The following is a 19,741-nucleotide window of genomic DNA, read 5'->3' as shown; positions in this document are numbered from 1 at the left end:
CTCTGCACACACGCCCCGTGACAGGCCTGCCAGTGCTCGGCGTGAAGCACGCTGCCGGCCAAGGTGGCATTCCCAGCATCACTCGGCTGGAGCTCAGGCCCAGGGACGGCTGTGCCCCAATGACGCCCCCTCGAGGAAGGTCTTGGTGTGGCCCAGCCTGGGCCCCAGCCACCCGTCGGCACTGAGAGGAGAAACGCTCCTTCCCTCAGCCCCCATGTCTCTGCTCCTTTGACGGGGAGAACCCCACGCACGCCCTCATCCAGCTGGCAGGACATAGCACGGACCTCGTCCACGCTGGGAGGGGGCTGGGGCCAGCGAGCGTTCTCCCGGAAGGCAGACTGAGTCCTGGGCTCCCAGGAGGCCAGCCGCAGAGCCCGAATCCTGGAGAGAGGCGGCGGGCCGGGAGGCCCAGACAGCGGCCGACAGGCTCACATCTGTTGCCACGCTGGTTGGACAAGGCCCTGGCACTCCGGGCCCCTAATTCATCTGGCCGCCTGCACAGAGCTGATGGGGCGCATCTGCCCGGTCCGGGGCGGGAGGCAGGTGCAGGCGGAGCGGGAGTGGTGTCTCGGGACCCAGCAGATGGGCACACGCAGGTTCTGGTATGTCCCTCAGGAGCTCCACAGGCTCGCCGCCCCCGGAGATTCACTGGGGGTTCTCTTCGCTCCCACAGGGGGCTCCTCAGGAGGTGGCAGGCGGGGGGCTTGGAGGGGGCTAAGGATGCTCCCCAGCCTACACACCCCCAGACCCTGAGGGCTCCACAGAAGGAGTATGAGGCGGACGATGGCTCCCCAGACAGGTAGGGGTTTCTTTCAGGGAGGCCCTGGGAGCCGCAGCTGGTCTCAGACTTTACTACCCATGAATAGCCTGAGCCCTGGCAGTTGGGGAAAGGGGAAGGGGGGTTGGAAGTCACCCCAGATCAGCCTTCTCCGCAGGAGTCCTAGGACCAGATGAGCCACGGGCAGGGTGGACCCTGAACAGCCTGCACTCCATGGACTCTGCCCTTCTACCCCACCCCTGCCTGGCCCGAAAGGTACGTGAGAATGCCCGCCATGCTGGGAAAGAGCTCACGAGACTCAGCAGGGCCTCCCCATGAATCAATAAATAATCAATCAATAAATAAAGGCCTACAAAGGCTGACTTCCCCAAGCCCTATAGAAATGAACAGCATCTGTCCTTCCCCCCCTACCCCCCGAAATGTTTGGTGGGGGGACCGACACCAGGGAAAACATCAGCCAAGGCCGTGAGAGGCAGGAAAAGCAGGATGGGGCACGAGTCAAGAAAACTCTCCTTCCCCAGTGGGCGTGGGCAAGCCCTGCCTCTGAGGGCAGCTGGGGGGACCAGAGTTAGCCGTGGAGAAGTGCCTCGAACAGAGCCGGGCACAGATGCCTCGCGAAAGGGCTTGCCACCATATTGTCGCTGCCGCTGCCCCGGCCGCTGCCCCCCCCCCCCAGCAGCGCTGGGAAGCTCACCCGTCTCTCTCACTGCACCCCTAAATCAGGCTGTGGCACGGGGAACACACCCCCATCTCCCGACACCACCTGCGGGTACACAAGCCCAAGACCCGTCACGTCCCTCCTGCCCCCCCAGCCGCCCTCTAAACCCTCATCAGATCAGCCAGCCCTACGCCGGCACACTCCCCAAATGTGTCCCCGTGTCCCCTGCCCACTGCCTCCTCTGGGACCAGGACAAGAGGGAGGAGAGTGGGGCCGACACACTCCCACGTCAAAGGGAATATTATATATAACACAGTTTGGGGCAATAAAAATTAATGCCAAAAAACCCACGGTGAACAATCAGTGAGACTGAAATAAAGACAGCAACGGTCTCTGCCCTGGCACGACTGTGCCTCACCCTAATCCCCGCCTGTCACTCACCCAATAAATGCAGCCAAGCCAAGGTCACAATTTGCTGATTTGACTTTGTAAGTATTATCTTGAGAATTAGGATCAGGTGAGTTCTTGCTCCCCTTGCTCTAGTCTGGCCCTACCTCCACTTGTACCACGTCCTGCCACAGCTTGGCGGGACAACCACCCCCCCCCCCCCCCCCGGCCGCCAAGGTCCATATCGGTCTGTCTCTTGCCCCCAGACGATCTTTCCAAAATGTACATCAGATCGTGCTGCTCCCCTGTGTGGAGCCATCCTTGGGGTTTCACTGTCCTGAGAACAAAACCCAAACCCGACGAGCCGGGGAAGCTGGCTGGCCCACTGTGCCCACATCAGACTTCATCGACGGCCTCTCCGCCCGGCTCCCCGAGCTGCAGCTGCCCAGACTGTTCCTCTGGGCTGCCCTGTCTGTTTGGAATATCCTTCCCCTGGGCCCTCAAGGGACTGCAGCCTGCTTGGCGTTCAGGTCTCAGTTTAAAAGCCACCTCCTCCATGAGACCCTCCCTGCCCCCTTGTCATGGGGCCCCACCTCTGTATCCATCACAGCTGACTTATTTTCTCTATAACACACATCACTCTTCTGCGTTTCCCTGTGTTAGCCGGGGTGCCGCTGTCTGTCTCCAGGTTAAAAGCCACAGGAGGGTGGGGCCCTTGTATGTTTTGGTCACCACCATAAACCCAGCGTCCAGCACAGGGCCTGGCACACAGTAGGTGCTCAAAAATTATGTACAGAACAGACAAAAGAACGAGTGAATGAGTGAATGAATGAACGGACATCTCAAGGGCATGTGTGCTTCGTGCCCCAGTCTACACCCCAATGAGCTTGTCTCTTGGGGCTTACGTATCTGGGCCGAGGTCCCAAGCCTGCTCCCGCTCCCCAAAGCTCACATGACCCCCTCACCCAGGGAGGAGGACGGGCAGGGATCACTCCAGATGGAGGGGCCAGGACATCGGGGACGGAAGCCAGTGGAGCGAGCGTCCCGGTGGTTATGAACATGGGGGCTGGAATCAGGCGAAGCGAGTTTCCAATTCCTGGACCCATCACTACTGGCTGTGTTTTTAGAAACTCACGCCGCCTATCTGTGCCTTAGTTTCCTAACCCGTGAAACTAATCTAGAAACATCTATGCATGGGGTTCTTATAAATATTAAAACAAGAGAGTGGTGGCAAAGCAGGGGGGGGGGGCGGAATACAGTAGGTGCTTGACAAATGGAGGCGTGGCGGCTGCAGCCAGAGACCAGCTCCCGGCTGGCAGCCTCATAAAGGGTCCAACCCACAGTCTGGCAGAGCCCCTTGGGCATATTCCGGCCTATCTTCTTAGCTGGAGTCGCACCATCAACTGATGAGATCACTGCTATTCGTTAGCTCAAAACCATGGAATTTTTCCATTCACTTGACCCACAGAAGGCGTCTATCCTCTTTGGTGGGAAAGCGGGCTCCTAGAGCAACAAAAGGTCTTGACCGACTCCGTCAGCGAGAGGTGGGGAAGCCGGGACTGCAGCCGGGCCCTCTCCAGCGGTGGGCACACCCTGGAAACTCTGGTTCCCCCGGGAGCCACCTTCGTGGTGGGCTCGGGGAGATAGATCCATTCCACACTCACCTGCAGGCTGAGGCCCCGGGGGGAGAAGGCAGGAATGCAGCAGGCCAGGATGGGGCACCAGAACGGGGCTCTGCTTTTCTTGTCCTCGTCCGGACACAGCCAGCCCGGCTGGTTCTCCTCCCCTACAGCAAGAGGAAGGAGGTGGGTCAAGCCGGTCAGAGCCCCGCAAAGCCCAGGGGGCCGCCCCCAGCCCCACGCCTGCCCAGCCAAGAGGAAAGGTGACCTCACTCCATGGTCATGGCAAGCAGCGAGCCGGGGAACCTAAGGCTTGGGTCCTAGAGACGAGAAAGGGTTTCAAAAAGCATGTGACGCTGAGCACAGTCCCCAGGCCCTGCTGCCTTCACTGAGAGCTTCCGGACATGCTTCTAGAGGTGGGAGATGGCCCCCCAAACAGGCTGAAAGATGATGCAGCCATGCCGCTCTCCGCCTGACTCTGAGGATGACGGTCAAGAGGATGACTCCCTCCTGCTCCCTTCGAGACCTACCCTGAGTCCCGGGTGGTCATCTGCCTCCAAGTCCCCAGGCCAGCTGGACACTGAGGCCCCGACCCTGGACTCACATCCGCCAAACTACACCCTGCCACGTCTCCTCCCCATGGGTCAGGGCTCCCTCACACGGCACCACCTCCAAGAAGTCCTCCCTGACCACCCTGCCTACGATGGGCCCCTCTCTCGGAAACCGGTTCTAAAGACTACATCTTACTTCCCGCATCGCCTCACCTCAATCTCAAATCATTTTGTCTGTTTCCTGGTTTATGGTCTGTCTCCTTAGGTCTCTGGAATGTGACCTCGAGGCAGCAAGACCTGGTCTGTCTCGTTTGCCACGGTCTCCCTGGCACCCAGCGCGCTGGAATGTTCCGCGAGCACGGACGGATGGGGTGAATGAAAAGCGGGGGCGGCGGGGGTGGGGGGGCGTGAGCGAGCAGGTGGAACTCTCCCTGCACAGGAGCCCAGCCTTCTTTGCACCCCACGTGGGGACAGCAGGGGCACGGTGCTACAGACACGTTCCCAGGCCTCGCTTTCACAACAATCGAGCACAATCAGGATCACGATGTTCGCTTTAAGGGCAACGACGCCGAGACCGACCCTTGGGGATTAGGTAACGGGCTAGGTCACGTGCATGGCCTGGTGGCAGAGTCCAGGTGGGGACCTGGGTCTGTCCGACACAAATGCCATCTCCCAGCAACCAGCCCCCCGCTGAGGCCCGTGGGTATCACCGACCCTGGACAGCCAGGAGGTAGCTCTGCCCTGGAGAGGCACAGGACAGGGTGCCCCAGGGGACAGGGGCCACTGAATGCAACGCCAGCAGGCTGAGCTTCGGGCCTGGGAGGAGAGGTCTTCCGCAGAAGGGTTGTGACGGCGGCCATCCCCACCCACACAGTGGCAAGGAGGAAGCTGGAACCCGGGCCCACCCCGGCCAAGCAAGGGTCAGCTCAGCCAGACGGGCTTCCCGTGCTCACTACTGTCCCCTACAGTCGTCCCCCCCACGACAGCCACTGGACCTCGCCATTCCCGCATCCATCGAGTCCCATCCACTTGGAGTAAGATCCAACCCTTCCAGAACTGTGAGGACACTCCTTCAGGCTCCACTGCCCTAGGCTCTCCTCAGCAACTTAGGCCCAGGATGTTCCCTCTCTGCCCTCCAGGCCCGGCTCCTCGCCTCCTGTCACCTTCTGGGAGCAGCCCTAAGTGACCATCACCCTCCCCTGCCCCTCCATCACCTGCCATCTCAGCCCCTGGTCTGTCGTGGCCCTTAACACAGTTTCTGGCGCTTTTACTGACTTGCCTCTTTTTTCCTCTGTGTGCATAAATGTGTGTGCATGCGTGTGTGCACGTGTGTGTGCATGCGTGTGTACCTCCATAAGTGTGTGGGGGTGTGTGTGTGTGCATGCGTGAGTGTGTACCTACATAAGTGTGTGTGCGGAAGTGTGTGTACAGGAGTGTGTGTGTGCATGAGTGTGTGTGTGCAGGAGCATGTGCATGAGTGTGTGCGGGAGTGTGTGTGTGCATGAGTGTGTGCACAAGTCTGTGTGCATGTGTGTGTACCTCCATAGGTGTGGGTGTGCGTGCGTGTGTGCATGTGTGAGTGTACCTACATAAGCGTGTGTGTGGAAGTGTGTACAGGAGTGTGTGTGTGCATGAGTGTGTGTGCGCGGGAGTGTGTGTGCGGGAGCATGTGCATGAGTGTGTGTGGGAGTGTGTGTGTGCACGAGTGTGTGCACAAGTCTGTGCATGCGCGTGTGCCTGCGCAAGTGTAGGTGTGGGTGTGCGTGCGCGTGTGCGTGCACGTGTGTGCGTGGGTGTGTACCTACATAAGTGTGTGTGAGTGGGTGTGCGTGCATGAGCGTGTGCGTGTTTGTGCTCATGTGTGCCCACGGGCTCCCCGACTACGCCTGTGTTCTGTGTGAGGCATGTCAGTCGTACCTCAATAAAGTGGCTTTTGAAAATGCCACCGCCACCACAGAAAGGTGGCGTCTCCGTGTGGGTCACGGCGAGAGCAGCTGGGACGAGGTGGCAGGTGACGATGCTCGTCCAAGACATCCGTAAATGTCGGGCATCACCACGTGCGCAACCTGCTTCGCCAGAGGCGCCAGCCCTCCGCCCCACTGGCTCCTGGAGGCAGAGTCCAACGAAGCCGGATCCCGTCACTGAGGAGACGAGGCCACCACGGAAAGGCCAACTACGGCAGGGCCCAGGCACCCTCACAGCAGTGCCGACGCGCACCACACGGCACGGTTTACAAGGCTCTGCCCCGCGTGAGGCTTCGTTTCGTCCTTGGGGCCGCCGGGAGCGGTCGGTGATCGCGTCCCCCTCCTACCCCGGAGGGGACCGGAGGCCAGGAGGAGAAGCCCAACGCTGGGCCCAGGAGGCAGGGGACCGACCGGCGGGGGCACCCTGCCTGGGCCCGCAGCACGGGGTGTGACAGCCCAGACGGCCCGCCCTGCGGGGCAGCCGCCTCCGCCTCGGCAGGGGACATCACCACACGGCGTCCTGGACAAGCCCCCGGCCGGCGACAAACGAAGATAGATGGGACTCGAGTCCGCCCTGCTCTCAGGGAGCTTACAGTCACGCAGCGCCCCCCCCCCCAGGCCCCACGAGAGCCCTGCAGGCCACTCAAACCGACCGCCCCCCACCCCCCCGGAGCTCCAGCTCCTTCCGGGAGCCCAGCCTGTGAACATCAACCCTTCCCCCCATGCCCACGGCCCACCGAGTCCCGGCAATTTATTATTATATATTTTTTTAATGATCTGACCTTCTCCTTCCAGATGGTGCCTTCCCTGCCTGCGATCGCGAACGTTAAAGAAAATGGAGTTGTTGCTCCCCATCTGCCACTGCCATTGTTCCTGTCACAAAACCAGAGCGGCTGAGACCAAATTAGAAGGCTGTTGCGGTCGAAAATTGAGAGCCCGCTCGGGATAAGTGACATTAAGAACTGGCACAATCGGCAAGGCCTCGAGTTCCAACTGACATTAAGTGGGGGCTTATTTAGAGCCCAGCTCTGTTTGTCAGCACCCACCGAACACGAGAGCACCCCAGGGGGCAGCGGGGGGGAGCTCCGGGGCTGGAGGCCACGTCCCTTTCCACTCCCCCCACCTCACAACCCCACCCGCAGCCAGAGGCCGACTCTGCCAGGAAGCCCCTGGCAGATCCCCCAGCCGCCTCCAGCTCACTGTGCGACACAGAGCAGACACTTAACCTCTCTGGGTCTGTGGCCTCATCTGGAGGACGGGGGAAATGCCTCCAGCCATTCAGTGTCATCGTGAGCGCTGGGAAGAAAGGATTTGATGCCTGGCATGTGCCAGGCCCGCAGGAAATGAAGCTCACGGAGATCACCGTCCCCGAGGGGAGGAGTCTAAGGGTATGCTCGAGGGCGGCCACCCCGCCTCCACCATGCTGAGCCCCCGGCCCCGCCCTGCTTCTCTACCCCAACCTGCCCCCAAAGCCTTCCTGCGCTCATTCCCAGCGCTGTGCCTATCCTGCCACCACTAGCCCCAGGGGGACAGGCCGGACCACCCTTCTCTACTTTCCAAATCCGAGGCTGCCCTCGAGGCCCTCTCATGCCCCCGGTGCCACGGAGATGCCGCTGGCCGCAGTCACGGACGTGGGGGGCCGGTGGGACCTCGGCACCCCTCTTTTCCCAATACCCCCCATCGTGGAGATGGAGAGACATGGTGCCCCGAGAGGCCAGATGAATGGCCGTGGTCGGCCAGCTGGGCTAATACCCCTCCAGAGGGCAGACCCGAGGGCTGGGGCAGGTCCCGGCACCCGCCTCTGCACTGGTTGAGGGTTAGTGGAGATGAGAGTTCAGCACGCGGCCTGGGCCACACTCAGGATCCTTCACTGGCTCGCAGTCAGGTGGAACAGAGGCCGGGTAGAAACCAGATTAGGATGCTGTCCAGCTCTCACTGCCACGAGGAACAGCCGCCCGTCCCATCCAGAGTTTAAGTTCCACGCGCCTGGCCCTGGTGTTCTGGAAATGCGGCCCGTTCTTCCACCCGCCTGCTTCTCTCCCCATCACTCATCAGCTCTGGTCACCACAGGACCTTTGCACTTGCTCTTCTGAAGCCTAGACTGCTTCGGCTTCGGATGTCACCTCCTCAGAGGCCCTCCCTGACAGCAGCCCTGGCCCCCAGGCTCGGTGACCGTCATGCCGCCCAGCTGTGTCCCCTAAACAGCACCGCCTCCCCCTGTTGATTTGCCCCTCGTGTAATATCTGTCTGCCCCTCATAAATTATAGGTTCTATCCGTGAGGACGAGGGCTGGAAAATTAACCAAGTCAGACACAGTGAGGAGTGGGGGCCCAGGCCGTGCCTTCGAGGATGTACCCTGAGAACCTGGCGGCAGCCGGCAGCCTGCCCAGCCCGGGTCCTCTGGGAAGGGGAGAATAAGGACTGTGGTAGGAGAGGCCCCAGGGGTCCGTGGAGTGGAAAAGCCAGGAAAACAGCACTTGGAGGGCTTCAGGTGAGGGGACATGGGAAGGTGGAACCAGAAGCCCGCAGCCACGCCTCTCCCTCCTCTGGGGGAAAGAGGTCCCAGCTCTCTTCTGGAGCCTTTATGAATAGGGAACTAATTGGCAGAGGGTGGGAAGGTGTCCCACCCCCATTCTGTGCTGAATCGTATGCGACCTCAGCCCGGTCACTTCCCCGTCTAGGCGACGCGGGTGCCCCCTGTCCTCAGAGTTTCTTCCACGTGCCAGGTGCTGGCCTCCCTGAATATGCACAAGAGCCCCGTGAGGGCACTGGCTTTATCCCCCCTTTCTGGTGGAGACGGGCCTCTGAAGGCTCAATCATCGGCCCAGGATCGCAGAGCTGGTAAAGGGACAGAAGTGGGAAATGAAAGCCAGGCAGCCCGGATCCATTTCACAAGGCCCGAAGATCCCCAAATGTAAGAGGGGACAGGACCACGGGAGCCCTAGTCCAAGTTACCAGGAGCGCACGGCACAGTGGGGTCCCCACTGGGATGTGAAACGGGTCCCCAGATGCCCCGGGCACCCTGGCCTTTCCTCCCAAGGGGCAGAACTGACCCCCCCCCCTGCCCACGCTGAATCCCAGGCACCCCCATTCCGGTCCTCTCCTTTCTCAACGTGGTAGTCAGGAAAAGAGGAAGACAGGGGGGAAAAATTAAAGGAATCACATCCTTTGTGAATAAATGTTTTTAACATATTCTATTACTAACAGGCTCGTATTATCCCCCACCCCACCCAACCAGGCACTGCAAAAAAAAAAAAAAAAAAAAAAAAAAAAAACGGGCAAAATAAAAGGAACAAATTATTCAAGCCCCAGGGGAACCCAGCCTTTCAAATAAGATTTCAAATGACTCTCTTTCCATTAAAACTTTTGCTGCAGTGAAACCGCGTGGAGATAAAGCGGCTGAGCGTCACAGGCAGCCGAGAAAGGAGAGGCTCACCCCGTTCAGCCCGTCTCCCTCCAACGCCAAAGCCCAAGCCCCACTCAGCAAAGCAGCGGGAGACTGACCCGCCTTTAGAGCAGGTGTAAAATCGGCCCAGGCGCGCCCGAGACCAAAGTGCTCCCAAAGTGCTCCGCGGGCCTGCGGGGAGTCACGTCAGCCTTCCTGGGGCGAGCGTTCCCACAGCAGGGCTGGCTCTGCTTGAAATCCTCTCTCCTCCCTCCGCAGCCCTCCTGGTCACCCAGAAACATCCAGAGGAGGCCTGTGCCGCATCAGCAACAGATCCAAGAAGGGCCTGGCTCCCCCAGAGCAACCATCTCCTCCCCATTCCCTCCCGCCTCCACATGCCCTCTGGGCCCAGCAGGCAGAGTGATCCACTCAAGTGGAACCCAGTTCAGGGGGCTGTCCAGCTCTCACTGCCATGAGGAACGGCCCCCGTCCCATCCAGAGTTTAAGTTCCACGCACCTGGCCCTGGTGTTCTGGAAATGTGGTCCGTTCTTCCACCTGCCTGCTTCTCTCCCCATCACTCATCAGCTCTGGTCACCACAGGACCTTTGCACTTGCTCTTCTGAAGCCTAGACTGCTTCGGCTTCGGATGTCACCTCCTCAGAGGCCCTCCCTGACGGCAGCCCTGGCCCCCAGGCTCGGTGACCGTCATGCCGCCCAGCTGTGTCCCCTAAACAGCACCGCCTCCCCCTGTTGATTTGCTCCTCGTGTAATATCTGTCTGCCCCTCATAAATTACAGTTTCCTTGACAGCAGAGATCTTTCAGTTTTCATCACCGCTCTTTCCCCCCAGGCCTAAACTCACAGTAAAGACTCACTCAATATTTTTGAATTGATGAAAGCCAGTGACAAAGGTCCTAACCTCTTCCCAGAAATGTTTCAAAGCCTAGAAAAAGATCACTAGAAACGACAACCAACAATGAAAAAGCAAACAACAACAACAAAAATGTCCCTGCCACCAGCCAGAGGCAGCAAATAGGAATGCTATGCGTCACAGGATATGGCAATGCTGAATGACAAGGACCCAGGCCTTTTGTCAATTCAAAACGAGGACAAAGAAAGTAATGACAACTTAACAGATGTGTTTTGCAGACAGAAACTCTCCAACGTGAGAAGGCAGAGAGACAACGGTCCAGACTGGGCTCTGGGGGCCGAGGGCCCAGGGTCTGAACCCCAGCTCGGCCCCTTCCTTCTAGGTGAGCTCGGGCAAGTCACTGGCCCTCTCTGGGCCTCAGAACCCTCTCCGGTAAAAGGGGGATCACGACAGACCTGCCTCCTAGGGTCATCGTCAATGTGAAATGAAAGAGATGTGTGTAAAATGCGCAGAAAAATGCCCCAGAGGAAACGCTGTCCACACATGTCTGGTATTTACCTACGTGATTATCGCAGGGGGAGTAGGAGAAAGAGATCACAAGGAGGTCCTGCTTGAGAATCAGTTTAATCTAACCCGCACCGTGTGGCGTTTTTCTTTTGGTAGCAGCTTTACTGAGACAGAAGGGGGTGACCACGAAACCGCCCTTCTCTAGCGTTGACGTCACTGGTTTCTAGCACGTTCTGAGTGGAGCGACCATCACCACTACCTACTTCTAGAACACTTTCGTCACCCCCCCTCCACCAAAAGAAACCCCCTCAGCAGCCACGCTCCAACCGCCCTCCCCCAGGTCATTTATGTGGTGAACTGCCATCACTTGATAGATGGGGAAACTGAGGCTCAGAGAGGAGCAGTGGCTTGTCCAGGGTTACGAGGCAAAGCCTCAGCGCTCAGAACTGGCTCCAGTATTTCTCCACCGCACGACCTCCCTCCAACTCAGAAGCCCCCGCCCCCACGTGCACGCACACACACACACACACACACACACACACACACACACACACAGGCCTCCCGGCTCCGCATTCCTCTCCGCATTCCTGTCTCCTGCGGCCCTCTCCCCGGGCCTTTACTCACGGAGTCCAATCTTGGCCAGGTGCAACCTGTTGACCCAGGAGATCTTGCTCAGGGGGTTGGGGGTGATGAAGACCACCATGAAGCTGATGGGGCGGCCAGATCTGCGGCAAGAGGGTGACGAGCGTGAGTGAGTGTCCACAGCGAGCACCCAGCTCTTCCCTCGACCACGCGCACTCTCAGTGTCACTGACTCTGCTCGGAGCACCGAAGGGTGGCCAGAAAGGCTGGCGGCCGGCAAAGCCAAGGTCTCCTGGGGGAGGGGTCCCTCCACCCACCGTGGCCCCGGAACGGAGGTCCCTCCCCAAAGCGATCAGGCCGCGTTCCGCAGCCCAGCCTCCAGCACCTGCCCTGCCCGGGCTTCCCGGTCAGCTCTCCACGGGCCTGTCAGACACACGAGCACATCCAACCAGGAGCCCGTGCAGGCAGGAAAGGGCCCTCTCGGACTCCCAGGACCGGGCACAGTGTGGGTATCCGGCAGACATTTGTGGAATGGACGCACGAGTGAATGAAGCCGTGAATGAATGAGGTTGTGCCCAGGCTTGGGCAGCTAGGGGCCGCTATGGTCACAACACTGTCCCCTCACCTTGGAGCAGCGCCCTCAGAGTCCTCTGGGGCAGGCTCTCGCCAGGAGCCATCCCGGGAGGCAGGCAAGGCTAGTGTCACCAACTCCGCACAGAGAAAGGGGTGCGGGGGCAGGAAGGGGCTGCGAGAGGCCACTCAGCAGGGGTGTGGCAGATTGGGATTACGGCTCAGGGCCCTGCCTCTCTGCCTCTGAGACCCTAGCCTGGAGCCTCGTCTCCTGGGCTCCCGGGCTGGTGGCCCTCCCTCGAACGACAGTGCTCCCTCTCCATGCAGCCAGTGTGCTTGGAACCCTCTGTCCCCCACCGTCCCCTCATCCTCGAGGTCAAACGCAGGCCGTGGGCCCCTCATTGTGCCAGCCCAGGCTTCAGAGCCAGAGCCCGTCGGAGCCTGGCTCGACCGCCTGTTCTGTGGCCATGGGGCGATCCGACAGCTCTTTGGGCCTCACCACCCTCATCTGCAAAATGGGGCTCAGCTACCTTTCCTCACCCCTGCTAGATCTGTCATCAATTCCACAAACATCAGTGGAGGGTCTAGGGAGCCCCAGCGCCTGTGTGGGCATCTGGGGGGAGGCCGGAGACCCAGCCTCGGTCCAAGAGGAGACCCAGGGCCCAGTCCCGGGGCTCTGCACAGTCTGAAGTGAGTGACAGGGTCACAGCACAAACAGAGCCAACCGACAGCAGAGGGTCTGAGTCCTCAGTCTCCTAGGAGGAGGAGCCCAAGTATGAATCCGTCACTCATCTGTTTGTGCATGCGTTCATTCCACAAGGAGCACCCGCTCCGCGCCAAGTGCCGTGCTGGGCAGGGCCCACATCGTGCACACACCCGTCACCCGTCACCCGTCACCACCCTGATGAGCAGATCGGCTCCAGGTGCCGCCTCTCGGGACGACCCCCCCTTCAGCGCTGTCCACTCCCCATCTCACTTGTCAGGTTTTCCAGGAAGCAGGAGCCTGAGACGACACTTGTTGGCCGAGTGGATCTCCTCCTCCTTCACCCGCATTAGCCTCTGCAGGGCCAGGCACCAGTCTTGAGCCACGGTCATGTTCAGGTTCTAGGGTTGAGGAGGCCAGTGAGGTCACCACACAGCCGGCCGGCTCCCCAAAAGCCACACAGGACCCTGCAGCATTCAGGGTGCCCAGAGGGACAGGAGCCGGGAGGTCCGAGAGCTCGACAGGGGCCACCCGCTCAGCCATAGCGGGTGACCGGCTCCCCGCTGCAGACCCCGAGTAAGCTCCCCCAGCCCGGGGTTCAGACCCCACCTGGCACCCCTCCTTTGAGAGGGACACCGCACACCAGACCTCCAGGGAGCCACGGGGAGCTTTGGCCACTCGTGCTGCCTGTGGGAATTCAGAAGCCAGGAGCATGCCTGGGGCCTGGGCTAAGACAGGAGCCCTCTCCCACTTTGCCTGCTGAGTCTGGGCGCTGCCCGGAGCCCAACGAAGCCGGGCCAGTGCTGCGTACCTGGTAGGTGCCGTGCAGCGTGCTGATGAGGAAGGTTATCTGCTCTACGACAGCCAGGTCCTTCTGCAGATCCTGCAGCTCCTGGAAGAGGCGCGGGGGGCCGAAATACACCTTATCTGGACGGAGAAGAGACCCAACTCAACTTCAGGGGTGGAGAAGGTGCCAACAAGGACCCAAGCGTCCACTCACCGCACAGGAGAAGACCTGTCGCCCCGGAGATATGGCGCTAGAGACGCAGAAGGAAGCATTACCAGGCTCTTGCCCCGGTGGAGCCCCTAGTCTACTAGGGGGACAGATGTCACCACAGGTGGTTTAGCACCTAGGGTCCGGGCCACACTCAAAGGGTCACAGGAGGCCAGAAGATCGAGACCCAACTGTGCCTGCAAGCGGTGAGGAACCTTCACGGGGCTGGGGATGTAATGGGCACGGCCAAAAAGGAGAACGGCACGTACAAAGGCACTGTGGCTAGAGGAAACCCAGAAAGGGCAAGTTGTTCAAAGATGTGCCGGGGACCTACTGGGTGCCAGATTCTCTTGCAGGTGTTGGTGACATAGCTGCAAAGCAGACAGACAGGGTCCCTGCTCTCGTGGAGCTTATGAACCAAGTGACGGGGGACAGGGGCAGCAGCCAATTAACAGCAATTAAGAACAATGATGGAAGGCACTAGGGAGAAAGACATCAGGGCGCTGGGACGGTGAGGGTGTCCAGACCTCTGGTGATCACACACATGTGGTAAGTACTGGGGCCACGTGGGGAAATCCTTGAATGCGGAGACAGGGAATGTGGGCTGTAGCCTCTAGGCCATGGTTCCTCAAGCTGAGGTCTTATGGAATCCCAGGGGAGGGCTTATCTGGGGGTTTAGATGACTATCTAGAAAACAGATGCACAGGGGCGCCTGGGTGGCTCAGTCGGTTAAGCGGCCGACTTCGGCTCAGGTCACGATCTCGCGGTCCGTGAGTTCGAGCCCCGCGTCGGGCTCTGTGCGGACAACTCACAGCCTGGAGCCTGTTTCAGATTCTGTGTCTCCCTCTCTCTGACCCTCCCCGTTCATGCTCTGTCTCTCTCTGTCTCAAAAATAAATAAACATTAAAAAAATTTTTAAAAAAAGAAAAAAGAAAACAGATGCACATCCATGGGGCGCCTGGGCGGCTCAGTCGGTTAAGCGCCCAGCTCTTGCGTTCGGCCCAGGTCACGATCTCACGGTTTGCGGGTTCGAGCCCCGCATCAGGCTCTGTGCTGACAGCATGGGGCCTGCTCGCTCACTCTCTCTCTCTCCCACTCTCTCTCAAAATCAAAAATAAACACATTTTTTAAAAATTAAAAAAAAAAAAAAAAGACCAGATGCACATCCTGAGTCACCCGGATACCGTGACTTTCAAGCCGCATTTTGCTGCGTGGGGTCAGGGCTCCTGTGGACTCTGGTAGTGAGTGGTCAGGCAGGGACGAGCAGAAGCGAGGTGTGCAGGGGAGGGAGGTAACGCACTCACGCCAAGAGGGGGGCAAGAACAGACTCGCCAGCGGCCCGGGCGGGTGAGCCGGTGGGGAGTGCGGGTCACCGTCCACGTGCCCTGGGGTGCGTGCAGGTGTGGACAAACCCAAAAGAACCTGGCCCAGAAGAGGGCCACGCCCAGGGCGTGAGCGATTTGGTTCCAGCAAAACAACATCATCCATCACGTTCACGCTGTTAATTTGAATTTCATTGTTTTGAGGCTTCATTTTTATTCCATTTGTGATTTCGTTTTGGCTTTATGGTTGTTCAAGGGACATACGAGCCTAAGGAGCTTATTAGAGCTAGCCTTATATGTGCACCTATTTGAATAGCAACGTAATAAAAAAAAATCAGTCGAGGCCGATGAGGCTTCAGCAAGAATTCTTTTTTCTTTCCCCCTCTTTCAGGGAGTCTGGCCGTGGATGACTCTAGTTTGAGAAATGTGGCCACGGACAAAACAGCCACCGAAGGGGGGGCCCCAGAGTGGTAGCGGTAAGGCGGAGTCAAGCTGGGGTAAAGGCACCTCAGAGGAAGACAAACGGGGCCGATGAGCCCCTCGCCGGGGGCTTCTGTGAACCACGGAACAGCCTTCCTGCTCACAAAACCCAGGGGAAGAGGCACAAATCTGGGAGCAGGCGCGACTCTGCAGCCCAGCCCTCCTAGGGCAAGAGCGCATGATGCAATCACTCCCTCAAAGTTTCCAGAATTGCTGGCGCGGGACAGAGTCGGGCCGAGCAGCCTCCTGCCTGTGGAAGGTGCCTCAGGCACAGCTCCTCTCTGCCAGCCCTGCAGCGAGGCCCCCTTCACTCATTCGACAAACATCCCTTAACCCCCATCGCACACCAGGCTCTGGGGCGAGGGCTGCAGCAGAACCGTCACCAGTGATGGTGACCATAAAACCAGGCCCCGAGAGGGGCGCCTGGGCGGCTCAGTCGGCTCTGGTCATCATCTCACAGTTTGTGAGTTCGAGCCCCGCGTCAGGCTCTGTGCTGACAGCTCGGAGCCTGGAGCCCGCTTCGGACTCTGTCTCCCTCTTTCTCTGTTCCTCCCCACTCTCTCTCTCTCTCTCTCTCTCTCTCTCTCAAAAACAAATAAACATTTTAAAAAATTTTTTTAAAAAATTAACAGGCCCTGGGAGCAGGGGACAGGGGGATCTGCCCATCCAAGGGAATCAGAAAAGGCTCATCTGCAGAGGTGCTATCTGAGCTAAGAGGAGGAAGGGCAGACTAAGCCAAAATAGAACAGCAGAAGATTCTGCAGGCGGAGCCTGGGAGAAGGCCCTGCGGCCGGAGGGGTCTCTGCCCCTCAGGAACCCAGAGGCCCGGTGTGGCCGGCCCAGGGAGGGTGGGTGGACAGGTGCCCAAAGGAGGGGTGCACGGAGCCCGCGAGGACCTGGGACTTTACCCTGAGAGCAATGACAAGCCACGGGTGGGTTGGGAGCAGAGGGGGACACACACAGATCGGATCTGCATCGCAAGAGCCAGCTCCGGGGGTGGGTGGAGGACGGACAGGAAGGGCACAGAGGTGCAGGGAGGGACGGCAGCCCCATGGAGACGGCTGGGGGCGCGGGGCTGGGAGGCTGCCGGCCACACTCTGCGTTCTCGATCTCCTTGGGCCCCGAGCCTGTCCCTGAGGATGTAGGGGCCTCAGTGAGTGTCACCTGAGCCCTTCCCCGCACGGAGGGGCAAACTGAGGCACAGAGAGGAGGGACAGCCGCCGAGGTCCCGGAGGAGGCAGGCAGTGGCCAGGTAGTGGTGGAAGTCTCACCAGGCACGGCGCACGAGTGCTTGAATGGGCACAGACGTGCTGGAGGGGGTAGGGGCGGGGCGGGCGGGGGCGGGGGCGGGCATGCCATCCCTCGTGCGGCAGGACGTGCCTGCAGGACGCGCGTGCGCAGGTGGGTCGTGGGTATGCAGCGTGCAAACCAGCAAGGGCCTCTTGGCCGAGTGGCCCGTCGTTCTGGGGTCCCCACACAGGGCCCCCAGGCCTGGGCGGCAGCGGGGCGGGTACTCACTCTGGGCCTGGCCTGCGGCAGAGGCCTTCTTGGTGCCAGCGTGCTGGATGAGCACGTTGTCCTTGTCGTAGGAGCTGCCATCCTGGCCCACCTCCACCACCTGCACCTGGGGCAGTGCTGTGTTCCACTTGACCACGTACTTGGGCCCCAGGGGCACCAGGCTGCTGATCTCCAGCTGGCCCCTGCCAGGACACAGAGGAAGCCCTGCAGGGCCCGCGGCACCCCAGGCCCAGGGCCAGCCCAGGGCACACCAGCTCAGCCAGGCACCTCGCGACAAGCGTAAGACCTCAGGCCAGAACCAAGCGAGGCAGAGCAGGGACCCACCGATGAGGCCAAAGCACCGGGGTGCCCAGGCCCCAGCCCAGATCCAGAATCACATGCCCCAAGGCCCCGAGCCCCCAAACCCCTACCTGTGGTTGGCAGGCCTGAGGAAAAAGACAAGACAGAAGGGAAGGTCATTACCATTAGTGAGTGACTTCTAGGGGACTGAGACAGCGGGGCCAGGTGTGGGCATCGGGGGTCACAGGGGGCCTTCTCCCTGAGCTGGGCACCAGCCTCTAGTCACCTGTGATTGCCACAGCGGCCCTGCTGGGAGCTTGTATTATTCCAGACAAGGACACTGACGCTCAGAGAGGTCATGCGACTCACGCCGAATCCCCCCCACACGCTCCCTGCCACAGTGGGCCACCAGCATCCCCGTCACAGCTCATACCAGGCTAGTCCCTGAGCCACAAGAGGGCAGAGCAGGTGTTCATCGGCTATGATGCCTTAAAAATCACAGGGCTTGAGTGAGTGAGGGAGAGAGGGAGGGAGGGAATGGATGAGGCAGCCGTAAGCACCACCCACACTGATCTAGAACAGAAGCTTCTCTGTCCAAGTCCGCTCTCCTCCAGTACCGGCTCTCCTCCAGACCCGTGAACTGGCATAAAGCAAGGACCCAGGAAGTATCTGATGGATTAACGGATGGATGGATGGGTGGCTGGAGGGTGATGGGAGTCCCAGGACAGCCCCACTTGCTCCCGTTCCAGGGCGCGTGAGCCCCAAGCATGGGGACCGTCCCCAAATCTGCTCCGTGGCCGTGCCTGCACCAGGTACAGAGCCTACGTGAGTCCCCTCAGGCGTCCCCCACCCCACGTGCGCTCCAGCGGGTGGGCAATAAGAGAGTCGGGCCGGGATTCAGATTGGAGTACAGGCGATTTCCCTCTGGACCTCAGTGATCGTTGCCATGCTGGTGTTGCCCTGATGTTGGTCAAAGTGTTATAAAATACTGAGAGCAAAGAGCCTCCTCTGCTTGCTGGATGGGTCACAGCTGGCGGGTCACACAGCTGGAGCTCACTCCGTCACAATCCCTGACACGTACAGGGCCAAGCAGGGGACACAAGTGAGTAAAGTGGGCCAGGTGGGGACTCCTCCCCAGGAAGGGGGCCAAGTGGCCCAGCTCCAGGCCCCAGTGGCCCGGGCAGTGTAGGCCCAGAATGCCGGAGCCTCAACTTTTCCAGAGAAGTCAAACGTCTCGGTCCTTGTGCGAACTCCCGGTGCGAGCCTAATAAGAGATTTCTGGAGGTCTGACGCAACCCACGGGGCACAATCGCCCTCACCCTGTCCAGGCTCTGATTCTTTCCGGCACAGTCTGGAAGCCCCGCTCTGGGCATTTCCACCACCTCTGACTCAGAACGAGGCAGCCAGGCTCTGTAGGGAAGACGATGCCCTGGGCAGTGGGGGGGGGGGGGGGGGGGGGGCGGAATTTCTTGAATTGCAACGTGGCTGAAACTCAGGAGGCTGTTCAGTTACCAACAGCAGAGTTCCAGAACAGACCAGTCCGTACAAATGGACAGCTGTTGGCCCAAAGACCGGGGGTTGGCCCAGATGACCCTTCCATACGCTCCCCAGCTCCAGGGACCGGGGACAGAGGAGGCCGAGAGGGCTGGGAGAGGAAGCTGGAATGTCTGAGACCTAAGCCGAGCCCAGAGGGCACCCCATCACAGAGAGGCCGGTCTGGGAACTGGGACACAGCAGGAGGGGGTCCCTAGAGAGTGGTCACGGCCCAGACCCACTTACTTGAAGTTGATGTTGGCACAGACCAGCATGTCATTGAGTAGGAACACCCTACGCTCCTTGGACTTGATCAGCTGCCCACGGTCACCGTACACGGTCTCTGTCAGCGTCTCACATAGGAGCAGCTGCCGCTGACCCGAGGTCAGTAGCTGCGGGAGGGGGACAGAGCAAAGTCAACACCCACAACACACACCGGCTGCGACAGGGATGCCAACGCACCAGCGGGCCAGGGTCCCCTCGTTGTGCACGAAGGGGACCGGCGCAGGGGGCACCGGGGAGGAGGCCAGGGTCCCCTCGCTGTGCACGGAGGGGACCGGTGCAGGGGGCACCGGGGAGGAGGCCAGGGTCCCCTCGCTGTGCACAAAGGGGACCGGGGTGGGGGGCACCGGGGAGGAGGCCAGGGTCCCCTCGCTATGCACGAAGGGGACCGGCGCGGGGGGCACCGGGGAGGAGGCCAGGGGACCACACGCTGGGTTCTCTGACCGCCCGCCTTGCCCACAGCCAGCACCCCTTCTCGGGGGTGACCGGTCCTGGCAGCCCACCGCCCCCCCCCCGTGAGGAGGTGTGGCCTCCCTCAGGGAAGACTCCCAGCCTGGAAGAGGTCTCAGCCCTGCACCCTGAACCGAACGGCCTGGACCAGCCTTGCCTCACGAGGGGGTTGGCACAGATCTGTCGTCCAATGAGGCGACCCTCCGAGGAGGCCGGAGACCTTCGAGCCTCAAGCACCTCAGCAGGCCTTTGCCAATCTCAGGCTGGGCACCAAGAACCCCCTGCCCGCACCGGGACCACCGTCCTGCC

At 60.2% G+C, this 19,741-nt stretch overlaps 1 protein-coding gene across 1 annotated transcript in view; it reads right to left on the bottom strand.

The window, feature by feature from the left end:
* Positions 1–19,741, bottom strand: part of ARHGEF10L (Rho guanine nucleotide exchange factor 10 like) — a 105,886-nt gene that overhangs the window by 41,944 nt on the left and 44,201 nt on the right. The window contains 7 exon segments of the mRNA XM_030324279.1: positions 3,488–3,609; positions 11,345–11,445; positions 12,848–12,975; positions 13,386–13,501; positions 16,889–17,070; positions 17,299–17,313; positions 18,947–19,092. Of these exon segments, the coding sequence (XP_030180139.1) occupies positions 3,488–3,609; positions 11,345–11,445; positions 12,848–12,975; positions 13,386–13,501; positions 16,889–17,070; positions 17,299–17,313; positions 18,947–19,092 (810 nt within the window).

Source organism: Lynx canadensis, chromosome C1 (assembly GCF_007474595.2).
Source record: "Lynx canadensis isolate LIC74 chromosome C1, mLynCan4.pri.v2, whole genome shotgun sequence".
In the NCBI taxonomy this organism is placed as follows: domain Eukaryota; kingdom Metazoa; phylum Chordata; class Mammalia; order Carnivora; family Felidae; genus Lynx; species Lynx canadensis.
The sequence above is the reverse complement of the archived record's forward strand: the minus strand, read 5'-3'. Positions and strand labels throughout refer to the sequence as shown.